General features: G+C 41.7%; 1 protein-coding gene across 2 annotated transcripts; it reads right to left on the bottom strand.

Moving 5' to 3' along the window:
- Window positions 1–876: 876 nt before the first annotated feature.
- LOC109471089 (pleckstrin homology domain-containing family D member 1-like) lies at window positions 877–12,729 on the bottom strand. Of its 2 annotated transcripts, none has more exons than XM_019770290.1 (13): window positions 12,631–12,729; window positions 8,034–8,111; window positions 7,609–7,700; window positions 7,279–7,331; window positions 6,901–6,995; window positions 6,453–6,546; window positions 6,053–6,234; window positions 5,647–5,737; window positions 5,228–5,269; window positions 4,926–5,085; window positions 4,272–4,409; window positions 3,676–3,822; window positions 877–2,663 (listed from the first exon to the last, which is right to left on the bottom strand). In XM_019770290.1, the coding sequence occupies exons 1-13, from the start codon at window positions 12,642–12,644 to the stop codon at window positions 2,509–2,511; spliced, it is 1,341 nt and encodes a 446-aa protein (XP_019625849.1). In that variant the 5' UTR covers window positions 12,645–12,729; the 3' UTR covers window positions 877–2,508. The 2 variants fall into 2 exon arrangements, with proteins under 2 accessions (XP_019625849.1, XP_019625848.1); XM_019770289.1 differs by lacking the exon at window positions 12,631–12,729 and adding an exon at window positions 8,582–9,433 and having other exon boundaries at window positions 8,034–8,174.
- Between the last annotated feature and the right edge of the window lie 321 nt (window positions 12,730–13,050).

The raw sequence follows: 13,050 nt of genomic DNA, 5'->3' as shown, positions 1-13,050 counted from the left end.
AATTCTGCTGTTAGACATGTCAGCTTCTCTGGTGCTAGTATATACTATAGGAAATCTGGGGGGCAATTTTTATTGAACAAAGATTAGCTTTTCATTCAAAGGTAAAGGAAGATTGCAATTGTCGAACTGTTCTCAAATTAACAGTTCAGATCCCAATGCTTTTAAGGTCTATAGCAAGACCTAAAACATCAGTAATAGCAGATACAAACTACCTTTTGGATATACAGTGCAGGAATAAGTAAACTTTTAGATGGGACTGTAAAGCCACCGTAAGACTAGAATTATGGGGAAGTTGGTTTAGTCCTAATCACTGTGAACTGTGCCCGGTGTGACATGCTGCAAATTTCTTGCAAGAAAATGTGTATGTATTAGTTAACAAGAGTTGTAAATGTATTTTTGATGTATTTTTAGACCTGTAAATACACGGATTGGTTGTTGATGTACAGTTTGTTGTTATGATTTCTATGGATTATAATATTATGTTTAAACATTTGCCAAGCTGTTTGTGCCTTGTCAGTAAGTTGTCCTGGTATCCAGACAGCTGAAAACATATCAACTGAGCAGCTATATAGTATACTCATGTTTTCAATCTAATGGAGCAAAAGCAATGTCTACAGCATTCCACATTCACAACATTTCCAATTTTCTTACTTTCCATGTACAGTGAGGATTGTTTTCTGATGTACCTGTATAACCACCAGAACTCACCATTTACACATGGTGATGTGCAAATTACAAAGGAAAAATAAATTGTACGGTCAATCACAAAGGCTTTGCTCTTCTTTTGTACTTTGTCCTCTTCAGCAACTTAAGAAAGTCAACACACCAATAAAGCAACCACACATAAGTTTCACATGATTTTGATTATATTCATTCAACAGGACTTACAGACAGTAATTTGCCACTAGCTAAAATGTATAAAATTGTCTGATCGGTTTCTGGTTAAAATGCACAAGAAATCTGTACACATTAATCAGATGTTGATAGAGTACACCCACGTTAAAATACAATCATCACCTTGAAATTTCTGTTGTAAGAAATGTACACATCAATAGAAATTGCCACTGAAACAACTTGGCCTTGATACGAGTATATACATAAAGGAGCTTACATGGTTCCTTTTTGGCGGATGGGGGAATAAGGCTCTAATGTTTATGTCATCAGTTTCAGAACTTTCATGCTTAAGCCACACCAGTTCAATTGTTGGCTTTCAGAACTGTCTTTTGTTGACAAAATTGTGTGGCCAATGAATTGGTGTGGCCTTAAAATTCCTACATGTATATGTTACAGTGTTTTGGGCTGTTTGAACATTTAACACTGGGAGAGCCTGTGTACACTGGTGCTTTGTTACTGGTGTACTGTACACTGTAGTAGAGAGTTATGTTTGCACAGAAAGATCCCACAGCAATGCTTGGGAGACTGACTTGGCACATCTTGATACAAAATCCTAGTTCTAGTTGACACTGACATTGGAAGGTCTGGGGCTTTTTGCTGTCCTGTTTAGATTAGGAATAAGTAGGATTGACAGTGCAACAGACAATAGGACAGAAAGGGCTGTCAATGCCATCTACATCAGGGCAGTTAAAGCAGAATACACATTTTTGCTGATATTTGTAAGGTCACTTAGCCTAAATGATTAGTCATTCAAACATGATGAAGGCTGTAGTAAAGATGGTCATGAATAAGCCTAGATTGCACTCCTAGCAACCGGCCCGCCCAACAGAGAGGGTTTATTAACCCCATCCAGTGGGAGATTGTGTAAACACAGGCTAGCCATGAATTTGGTTACATTTTCTTTGCTGTGAGAGAATAAAGTTTGAACAACAACAGACCACTATGAGTCCCAGCGTTTGTAATGCCTTCCAAGGCACAAGAAATCCAAGTAAAAATGTGCCTGTCGGGAAGTAGATACTTCATACGACAAGGAGGTTCAATCAACATTTGGTGTGATGAAACATACTGGCCTTGCCTGCTAGTGCATTTTCAGGCACAGCTGTACAAAGCTTAATGAATATATAGCTTAATACTTCTTTACTGAAAAGATTCATTACTGAAAATTTTCCTAAAACATTTACTTACACAGTCTCCCCTCACACTATGATAGTTTAAACATGTATCAGATTGCTTTCTATTAAACAAACCAGCAAGTTTTCCTAGTTTAGCATTTTGCACCTTCCCGTATTAAGAAACAAAACACCAGGTGTACATACATGTCAAAAAGATATAAAACACAAAAAAAAACATAAATTGACACTAAAACACTTTGTGCCTTCTCACAGATGTTTTTTTCTCAGATTCACATAAAGATACCCAACATATTTGTGGCTTTTACCTTTCAAACATAAAAGCTCTCTTCTGAAATTCCTTGATTATAATTGTTTTGTCTTACTTTTAATTTAACTAAATACCTATTAACTACTTTGTTCTGTACAGAAATTGAAGATATGAGAATTTTCCATGCTGTTCTACAGTACTTGCAGTACCCTACTCTACTGCTAGAAGGCATTGTTAAACTTGGTCCTTATACATGACCTGCAGGTCCCTCTCCACTTCTGCCAAGGTGCCAATCATGCTGTGCCTCAGCTGGGGGTCTGAGTTCACCATACGGGCTGTCCGCCTTGCGGAGCAGGGACTGAACAGTCCCTTTTGACGAGAGGAGGGGGCTGGAAAACAGGTTTAACATCATTGTGCAAATTTCCAAGTAAAAACATGTAAAACATGCTGAAGGTACCACTTACTCATTTCACTGTAAGTGTAACTCACATGTAACCATTATGGCATGCTGAAGCATTAGTTTCTTTAATTTCTATCAATGATGTAACATACACAATCTAGATTTTAACACTCATGATGTCATGTCAAAATCTAGTTCTGGTAGGCCTTGACATCAGAGGGTTAACAAAATTTAGCTGATGCTGTTATGCATATACACCGAAGCCACCATTTCTAGTTATGATGCACATTTAGGTACAAGGAGGTCTGGTAAATATTCAATCATGTTACAACATTCCATGCATCATGCAACTTATTACTGGATTATCCACTAAATGTTAACTGCCATGCACTCTTTAGGTATGATTAAGAAAGCTTCATAAGTAGTGCATCTTGGGAAGATTAACAATCCCATAATGCATTGCCAAGATTACATCTCATCACCATGACAACATATCACCATGACAACATATCACCATGACAACACAAGCAATGCCAGCACAGATGGAATGAGTAGGAACCACCACAATGACCCTTCCCTGAGCCAAAAAAAGAGAAAAAAGGATGAATCTGGGGAAGTGCTCTGTTGCCATGGTTACCAACCGTCTGCAGTCCTTAGAATGTTGTGTTGATTTTGTCCTCAGCCGTGGGTTTGACTTTTCTTGCAGTCTTCAATCCTTGAGGAAAAAAATTTGTATGATCATCATCGTTTGAGAAAAATGATATTCATGACACTGGAAAGAAAACCTTGCAAAGCCAGCTCAGTTTCCTTCGTAGGACGGACATGCTCGCAATCTGCAGTTTGAAAGAAACCTGCTGGAAGGATTGGCCTCAAAATTATATTATATGTACTTCTTCAAAAAGGTAACACTTACTCATCACAAACACAGCAGCAACAACAGACAAATCATGAAACTTTAGCAAGCTGACTACATTTGTATAACCCTGCAGAATCTGGCTCACCACTGGCACTGCTGGTGGACTTGGTCCTCTTGAAGCGAATGGTGGCGGCCTTGCGGACATAGTTCTTGCGAGCGTGTAAAGCGTTCTTCATGATGACCGGCTTGTCTGCATCAACCTTTGCCTCCTGGGCACATTCCTCAAAAAATTCTGAAACAAACAACAAACAATCATCTGTCTAAACTAACTCCTAAAAAAAAACAATTCAAACAATCATCCATCTAAACCCCCTCTATTCTGCCAGCAGAGGTTGGACAGGATGATTGTCACCTAGGATTTGCCACACCTCAAACAGCCCCCGCTGTTAATGGGTTTTATCTAGAGGTAAATGTTGTTTACTGCTGGTAGAAATGGCAGTAATGTTTACTGCAGTATCCTATTCTTTCTTTCATTTTTTCTGTATTTATTTTTCATGTAGGCAGGCAAATGCATATCATCACTTTGGTGGTTTTCATGGGGCCCTGCAGTTGGGGCCCTACATGATGTAGCTTTTCTTAACAAAATGGAATTTGTTAGGCCAGAACAGAGACAGTGTAGATTTAAGAAGCTTCTGAAGGTTTGTCGTGAAGGAAGAGGAAGGAAGGAAGAAAAGAACTTACGTCGAATTGTTGCAATGTCGGCTATGATTTGACATTGACATTCCAGGTTCATGAGGTCATTGCACTGTAGGGCACACTCTGCCACCGTGACCTCCAGACGGTCCAGAGCCTGCTGGGCCTCCAGGGTCCGAAAGGTCGCTGAGGTTATAGGACAGTAGGACAGAGGTGAGGGTTGAAGGTAAGTGGGTCAGGGGTGACAGGATAGCAGGTCAGGGGTGAGGAGGGAGATGAGAAGAAGGAACAGAAGGTGTCAAGGAAAGAAGTTCCAGTTGGTATCATGTAAGACAAAAAGTGACAGAACAGCACAGTACACAGAAATATACAACACTGGCTACTTAACATTCAGCCACTTTTATGAGTAACAACTTACACCAGGATGGTGCACAACGTCACAACGTGGCAGCCAGACAGCTTCAGAACACCATGACTAAGTACAATAGATCAGGCCACACAAATTCATTTCCTAGTTCTTGGACATTCTACCGTAAAAATTGACCATGAGGTTGATATAAATATGCTATGGCTAACGTCATATTCACTTGCTCAGTTTCTTCATGCTGATTTTCAACTTCAGCACTTCTATCCAAGAACCACCAAATGTGATTGGCGTGGCCTGAGTAAAGTATGAGATAACAGGTTAGAAGCTGTGCCTACTCTTGAGACTGCCGACGTCAGCAACCATCTGGCTGCTGCGGTTGCCATTGCTGGCCTTCTGTTCACTGATGAGGTCCCTCAGCGCCAAGTCTAGTCGCTCCAGGGCGTCCTCCGCCTGCCGCAGCCGCTTCTCTGTGTTCAGCCGAGCCACAACCTCCTCCTGCAGAAAAAGCAGCAGCAATTAGAGGAGAATCATTGGCATCTGTGGCTTTTTACATTCAGATTCAGACATTTATCTGCACTACTGAATGGACATAGCCCTACAGCCTACAAATGAAAGAATGGTCACAGAAAAAACTTACCCTAAGTTCTGACTCTGTCATCTCTTTTTGGGCACTCAAGTCCTGAAGAACAACAGACAACAATTAAGCAAGCATATGAATAAGCTTAACAGGCTATAGATTTTTCATCAGATATCATATCATACTCATAGATATTTCAATCTACTACTGGACTACTTCCTGACATTTCGAGTGACATCCATCACTCTTTTCCATGTATTCCTCATATATAAATGTTGACTAGTTCTGTCAGTTTAATTCATTTAATGATACAGAAGAAGAGTGATGGACATCACTCAAAGCATCTGTCACGCAAAAATTCATAGAAGATTTGAATTGTCTATATCAGTATGAATATCATTTACCCAGTGATAATCTTCATCAGCATAACACGTTATCTAAAAGTTGTACACAGTATTATGGAACAGCATGATACTGACGTCCAGTGAAGACTGTAGTTCCTGGGCCTGTGCGGAGTACGAGTCCTTCTCCCTCTCCAGCTGCCGTGCCAACTCCTCCTTCTCCAACAACCTGCAACACAGGTGCTAAGGTGTAACTAGTGAGCCACGTCTGGAGCAGAAAAGCTACTACATTGCAGTACATTCTCCAAAACGTTCTTCAATGTTGACAATTGAGAAGTTTGTTTCCTGCTAAAGGATCTTTGCACTTCCCTGTAGAGCCCATATTGTTATAACAGAACAATTAAGAACATGGGAGAAGTGTGCCATATGAAGCTATTCTGCACACAGTAACAGCTCCAACTGTGATGATTGTAAAGTGACCAAATCAATCGGTAGTGACATGCAGTAAAGTAGGACTGATCCTTGGCAGGACCCAAGATTTGACCTTTGCGCAGCTTCTTCCTTCTCCTGCTCAATACTCCTCATCTTGTCCTCAATGTCCTTGAGAGTGCCCTTGAAGGAGTTGGTTGTCTTGGCTAAGGAAGTGTTTTCATCGGCTAACTTCTGGGTGAGCTTCTCCTTCTCCTCCACCTCAGCCAGGATCTTCTCCTTCTCGTCTGCCAGGAGCTGGAGAAACACAAGACACAGAGTCTTCAATTTGTAAAGCAGACAAGATATGGAATCTTCAAGGATTGGCAGCAGGGTAAATAATCATCAGCAACATTCAGTCAATCTTTACAATCAGAACTATGCACTTGTAGCAAAAGAGGGATTTTGTATCCTGGTGTTGATTTAACACTCTATAGAAAAGCCTGAATGAAAACAGAACTGTTCCTGTAATTCACCTGTAGACTGTGTTGGAGGTCAGAAGCTGTTGTGTGGAGAGACTGTTTCTCCTCTTCTATTGCCTTCAGAGCCTCCACAGTCTGGTCCAGCTCTCTGGATGAGAGGGAAGGAAGAAGCACTGGTGAACATTATATATTCCATTCATGATCCTGGGTACCACTATCATGGGAGCAAAGTTTCTTGATAGGATTGGTAAGTTTCCTCCATAAAATAGCCAACCTTCAAGTCTGCAGTTCAGAAGGAAGCTGCAGTTTAAGAGGAAGCTGCTAGAGGATTGTGATGGTAATGCAACCATGTTGAGGATGACAAGTAAGTGCAGTAAGGGAACTTCGCTTAATCTTCTCTCTGCTGAAGTTGCCTTCTGGCACCAAATGCATATTGGGCACGGATTAGGCAGAGAGAAGAAGATATGAAAGACTAGCCACGATTCTAAATCTTCTCACTCACGTCCTGACATTTTCCTGCTCCATGCTGAGCTGTTCTGCGACCTTCTCCACCTTCTTCTTCTCTTCCTCCAGCTCCTTGGTTATTCTCTCTAACTCCTTAAGAAAACAACAATAAATCATGTCAACATCCACTCACCAATCTTAGATAAGTATGATCATATGTTAGATCTTTATATTTACCAGTAGTAGTCCAAGGCAGCTGTTTGTACATATAACTGTTACCAATCAATATCTGTATTCTCAGCCGCCCCTTGGAGTAACATCAGCAGATGGCTACATTACACCAAACAACAATATAAGATAACATTGCAGTAATAAAAAGTAAATCACACTTCAAGTGAAAAATACATGCAGACCTTACAAGTTTGGCCATTCTCACCTCCTTCTCTTCCCGTTCACTGCATAGTTCATGGACCTGAGTGTGGATCTGGTCTGTAGGGGGAGAAATCAGAAGGCACTCAGCATTATCAACAAATTCTTTTTGGTAGACGTTCTTTCCTGGACAATCACATGGACGGTATACCAAGCCGTCCTTTTGTCAAATACATATTACTCAAGTTAATTCTCATTGACAAGACATGGCATGCAGATGTGGATCCCTCTTATCAACTGTTACTTACTTACAGGGGACACCAAAGGAGCCTATGGAAGACACCAGGAAAACAATAAAGGCAACAATGAACAGCATGTAAATCAGGTTAACACCCACTGATGTACTCCTGTTTCTCCTTAGCCATCTGCAGACCCTGCTGCTCCAGAGTCTGGATCATGGCCTCCCCCAGCTGGGCGTTCTTCCACGTCCTGTCAGGACAACAGGTCAAAGGTCACAGATATCAGCACAACAGGTCACAGCAATTCTGTGATGGGGAGGACATGGCCTTCATGGCAGACAGAAATTAAATTACAGTCAGTCCTGCAGCAGTGACTACCTGTAAAGACAAGACAACCTTGCCACGGCAGCCACATGGTGGCCTCAAGACTACTTTGACCATATTCTTTGAGTCAATTGAGTGATCACAATAGATATTTATATAACATTACAGTGCTGTGTTTTTTTTCTGATTACATATTATTTCATGATTGCCTGCAATGAGTACTAAGTATTCAACAAAAAAAAGCTGAATGGTTACTCACACTCTGCCTGAGCTCTGTAAAATACTCCACCCACTTGTCCCTGTCAAGTTCACTGTCAGTTGCCAGGGCAACAGTTTGCTGGGGAAATATAAGGTAAAAATGATGGTCCCTGACATTGCCATCTCTTTGAATTCACGTTTAGGCCACACCGATTTAATTTTATGGATGACATCCTCTGAAGACCCCCAAACTAGTGCGTGCGGGCGAAAAAAAGAAAAATCCAGCCAAAAATAAAAATGCTACTAAACCACAGGAATACAAAGCTGGTATTGTGAATTTGGCGCATTACATAGCGACGTATACGATAAGCCGGCACATGCTGGATTTTTGCGGAATTTATGAATCGACACTGTACGTATGTACTGAGTTCTTGAGTCTTGGAGCTTCGGTAGCCTGGCTGCCGTCAACCAGAGTTATCACCACCATGCACTACCCAGGCCTAAAGCCAGTCCAGAGCCTCAGAAGACGTGATATTTTTTTTTTTGAGATCGGGCGAAAATCAATGCGCGCGCGGATGTCATCCATAAAATTTAATCGGTGTGGCCTTACAGCCTTGGACATGGATAAGAACTTGTCTGACAAAGATCTTTAATTTGTCATGAATTGAAATTATAACTGCCCCCTCTCCTCTGACTACTGAATAGACCCCACTTGTCAGAAAGCCAGAGACTGCTAGCCAAAGAATCAACCGGCTGTCATTTTTGTTGAAAGGAGCCTGCCTCAGTTGCCTGGCAGACAAGCCATCCGTACATAGCAAACAAAAATGTCTTCTGACGACATAAGGACGACATTTTCATTCCTTCTTGCCTAAAAAAGACAACATGAATCTGCAAAAAGATGAAAAATACTGGAGTGGCCACATGTACGTGCCTGTGATATGTAATTGTATGTGATATCACTGTATGGTCCAAGACATGACCTGGTTACTCAGGCGCAATTACAAAGCCAGGTAAAAACTAGATTGATACCTCTGTAAATAGTACAGAGCATGCTGTCCCATCCACTGTAAGAGAGCAAATTAACAAATCACAGAAGTTTACTGCTTGCCATTACTTATTTACATGTTGTTTGTTTGGGTAAATATACACCAGCCAACAAGTTTTCAGCAGTGAGATTTTGGAAATGCTAGCTCTTAGCCTCTCCATGTAAGTGCTGTATGTGTATATTTGCACCAATACTTCAGTACATATTTATCTTAGAGCAGCAACTTTGGTACATGCATGACATCAGCCCTTTGTGAGCACACAGTTTGCTTACATCTGGTTAATGATTAACAGCTTTAATCTACCATTCGTGAAGCCGGATACAGAGGAGGCGAGGCAGAGAAATGTTGCCGAAGCGTATGTTGAGAAAATGTTGCCTGCCACTGGTTATACTGGTCAGTGCCAGTCTGGCCGTGCTGTACATCTACCTGGTACAGGTGCAGGGGTCACCCTGGGTCAGTGTCAGCCAACTAGGGGCTGGTAATAAACAAGTGCAGGACGCTGTTGGGGGGGAGAAGGAACAGAAGGTGAAAGAGCAACATGAACCAACACACAAACAGCAGGAGAAGCAGCTTCACAAGGAGGAGACAAAAGAAAAGCCACGTCTGAACCAGTCAACATCAGCTGTGCCAGAGAAAAAGCCCAAAGGTATTCCTCAGTCCTTATTACGTAATGACAGATGTCCAGCATGTCTTGGAGACAACCTGTGCGAGGAGTTTGAAGATGGTATGATAAAGCTAGGGTCAGAGGTCACAAGTGGGAAGGTCAAGGCCTATGCTGGGACCTGGGACAAGGTGAACGTGACTGTTACCCGGTGTGCATCAGAGGAGCTCCTGGAGACGTTTGAGAAGTTTGTTTGTGAGCCTGAGACAACGTGCGATGTAGGGGAGGTGCTTCTGAAACAGAACCTGAAGGAGTTGTTACAGGTGGAACATCTGAAGAAATCACTCCATGTCTTACATCCCAACAAGTCCCTCCCAGCCACCAGCTGCATGTCCAAACCACTCCTTAAGATGCTGCAAAGAACTTTTGATGACAATGGGAACAAGAAGCTGAACCGGCTGGAGCAGGCCCACCTGTACACCGCCCTGCACACATGTCCTCACATAGCACTGCTCAAGGCAATCCCACGGAAAAAACTCCCCGTCCCAGCATTCCTGGGAGCATGCGGAAACCTTGTTGCCATGGAGACACCAGGGAAGCCACTGTCCATGTACCTGGAGGTCAAAGGCCCATGGCAGCTCAGAGCCAACCTATCACTGCAGCTCTTACAGATGCTGGATGACTTTCAGAACAAGGACCCTGATTGGCTGCTGATGTCTGTGGATGTGAATATTGAAAACTTTTCTGTCTCATCTGATGGACAGCTTTTTCTCACTAACCTTGGCGCGATGACGATCATCAACAAACACAACCTTGACAAAAACTCCACCAGCAAACAAGCCAGTGTCTGTAACGAGGCCTGCTTTAGAGGGTTTGCTCGCAGTCTGCTGGAGCGCCCAGAGACTAGCTGTCGGCAGGCTGCTCGCTACAGCCAGGTCATGTACGCACTCGCCTGCCAGAGGATCTTGGGATGCTGGCAGACAGACAGGTCAGGACAAGGTCGTGTGACTCTCTCCTCCTCCAAGGACACAGCGTGTGAATACGGCAGGGGTCTGCTGTACGGACCTCCGCGAGGCATGAAGAGGGAGCTGGAGAATCTCCTAACAGACTGTGTGGAGGAAACAAAGCCTGATGGGAGAACAAAAGCTCTCAAACAGATCAAAGTCTTACTGGCATAATAGGGTACCTTAAGAGTTCGGAAAACCACAGGATAACTCTGCACTTGAAGTCTGAGACTACCACTGTAACATAAGCTGGAGTTTTTCCTGCACACTTGTTACTTTCGCCAAGAAGGTTATGTTTTCAGTAGTGTTTGTCCGTCTGTCTGTCCGTTTGTCTGTGAACAGCATAACTCAAGAAGCTTGATATAAATATGGATTGTCATGAAACTTGCATGCAATTAATTGGTGTGGGTAGGTCTTGATGAGACCTAGAAATGATTAGATTCTGGGCCCCCTGGCAGCTTTTGTTGGTACTGCAGCAGAACTTCCGGTTTTGATATCTTGCGATCTGGACATGCTAGGGTCACGAATTTCGGATAGCAGATAGCTCTTGGGATAGGGAAGAAGTGACATGAGTTTGGGCCCCCTAGCAGCTTGTTCTGGAACTGCAGGAGCATTTCTTGAAAAATCTCCGAAGGTGGATAACTCAAGAACCGGTTAACGGATTGTCGTGATTTTTGGTATGTAGGTAGCTGAAATGATGCTTGACATAATCAGATGACAATTATGCAAATCAGGAGCTAATCTGCATAATTATGAGGAAGTTCTATGAATCTGCTTCGTTCGATAATAAGACTATGAAACACTTGTGACATGTAATTGAGAACGAGAAAAACATATGAGGATATAGATTATGTAAATTAAGACCTAATTTGCATGATCAATGGGAAATTGTTATAATTTCATAGTTGTAATTGCTGGGAATTTAATACTTGCGGCATTTGGAAGTAAAGTGAAGGTGAACATGAATGAAGATGATTTATTCACATTATGACCTCATTTGCATAATTTATGAGGAAGTGCTAAAATAGCCTATTTTGTTAAGATAAGGCCATACTTTCTTGGTTAACGGATTTTTTTAAGAAAAATAATGGAGTGAGTGGGCGAAAAAAAAATAAATGAAGAAAAACAGGCCTAGGCATCCTATTATGGCCCAAGATGGTATGATAGGAGCCATGAAGTCAACACAAGGCTGGTTCAAAATATAAACAATGAATTTTGAACTTTTAATGATGCCATTGCATTGAAAGATGGAATAAATAACTGTAACAACTAGGATGAAAATGAATACTGGGGGAGAATATGATCAACTGATGTTATCCATGCAAATGACGCTCTTCTTTGCGAAATCAATTATTAAAATTGTATAATTCGTCAACCGGAAGGGATAACATAATTTGGCGAAGGTATGAGGTCGTGGTACTCTTGTACATTTGTAATTGTATGCTGTGACTTACTCAATGACCTTTACAATCAAATCAATGTCATTGTTCCCTGTCAAAGTGTTTATAAGTACATCATTATTCGTGCAACCAAGGACATTATACACTCTGTGTATAATGTCTTGGTGCAACTTAAGTCTAGGATTTATGAATTATATTGCCCCTGTAGGTTGCTTTGGGTGTCCAATAATGAACAATAAACCACATAATTGCGTTGATCACATGACCAAGGTTTTGCCAAATGTAGCTGTTGCTACTGTTTCCAGTAAAAGCTCCACTTAGTTGGTAGGTGACATGACCAAACTTTCTATCAAATAACTACATGTACAAGACTATACCACTGTTACACATCAGACATAGTGGATCGAGGCTGTAGGCTTTTATAAGTTGTGTATGACAGAAAAATTAATATTCATTATCTTTAATTTCTTTAGTCACTTTGAAAGGAGAGAGAATGTCAGACATCAGATTAATCTATTTCTAAAGTGTTTGAAACCATTGTGTTGAATGTGTGTATATAATCTAAAGGTTTCTTAGAAGAAATCAATAAAAGGTGTAAACCACTTACACTGAAGTCCTCATGGTTGATATGTATGGCAAAAGGCTGCCCGGCCTCCTCTGCTGGCTGAATAGTGCAGTCTCCCAGGGGGATCACTCCCTGCAGCACATATAAGGGGTGTGAAATCGGCATTAGCAGCTGAGCTAAGCTGTGAGAGAGGCAGGAGTCAGGTTACATCAGGATACAGTTGAGCTAAGTGGTCGGCTATGCAGGACTGAGATAGTAGATGACAGCTGACATTAGAAAAAACTGTTTCCTTATAGACTGCTGCACACCATAACATGAACATGAAAACAATTTTTTGCTAGAGGTTTTTCCCATTTTTCCTGGTACCATAACGTCTCTTCCTTCTCTCCTGACCACTTCTTATGTATTTTCCAGCCATTGGATGTAATTGATTTGCTATGTTCATACAAGGAGGTTATAGGG

The sequence above is a fragment of the Branchiostoma belcheri genome, unplaced genomic scaffold (genome assembly GCF_001625305.1).
Source record: "Branchiostoma belcheri isolate BF01 breed outbred unplaced genomic scaffold, Haploidv18h27 scaffold24, whole genome shotgun sequence".
Classification (NCBI taxonomy): domain Eukaryota; kingdom Metazoa; phylum Chordata; class Leptocardii; order Amphioxiformes; family Branchiostomatidae; genus Branchiostoma; species Branchiostoma belcheri.
This window is presented reverse-complemented; position numbering and strand designations above follow the sequence as displayed.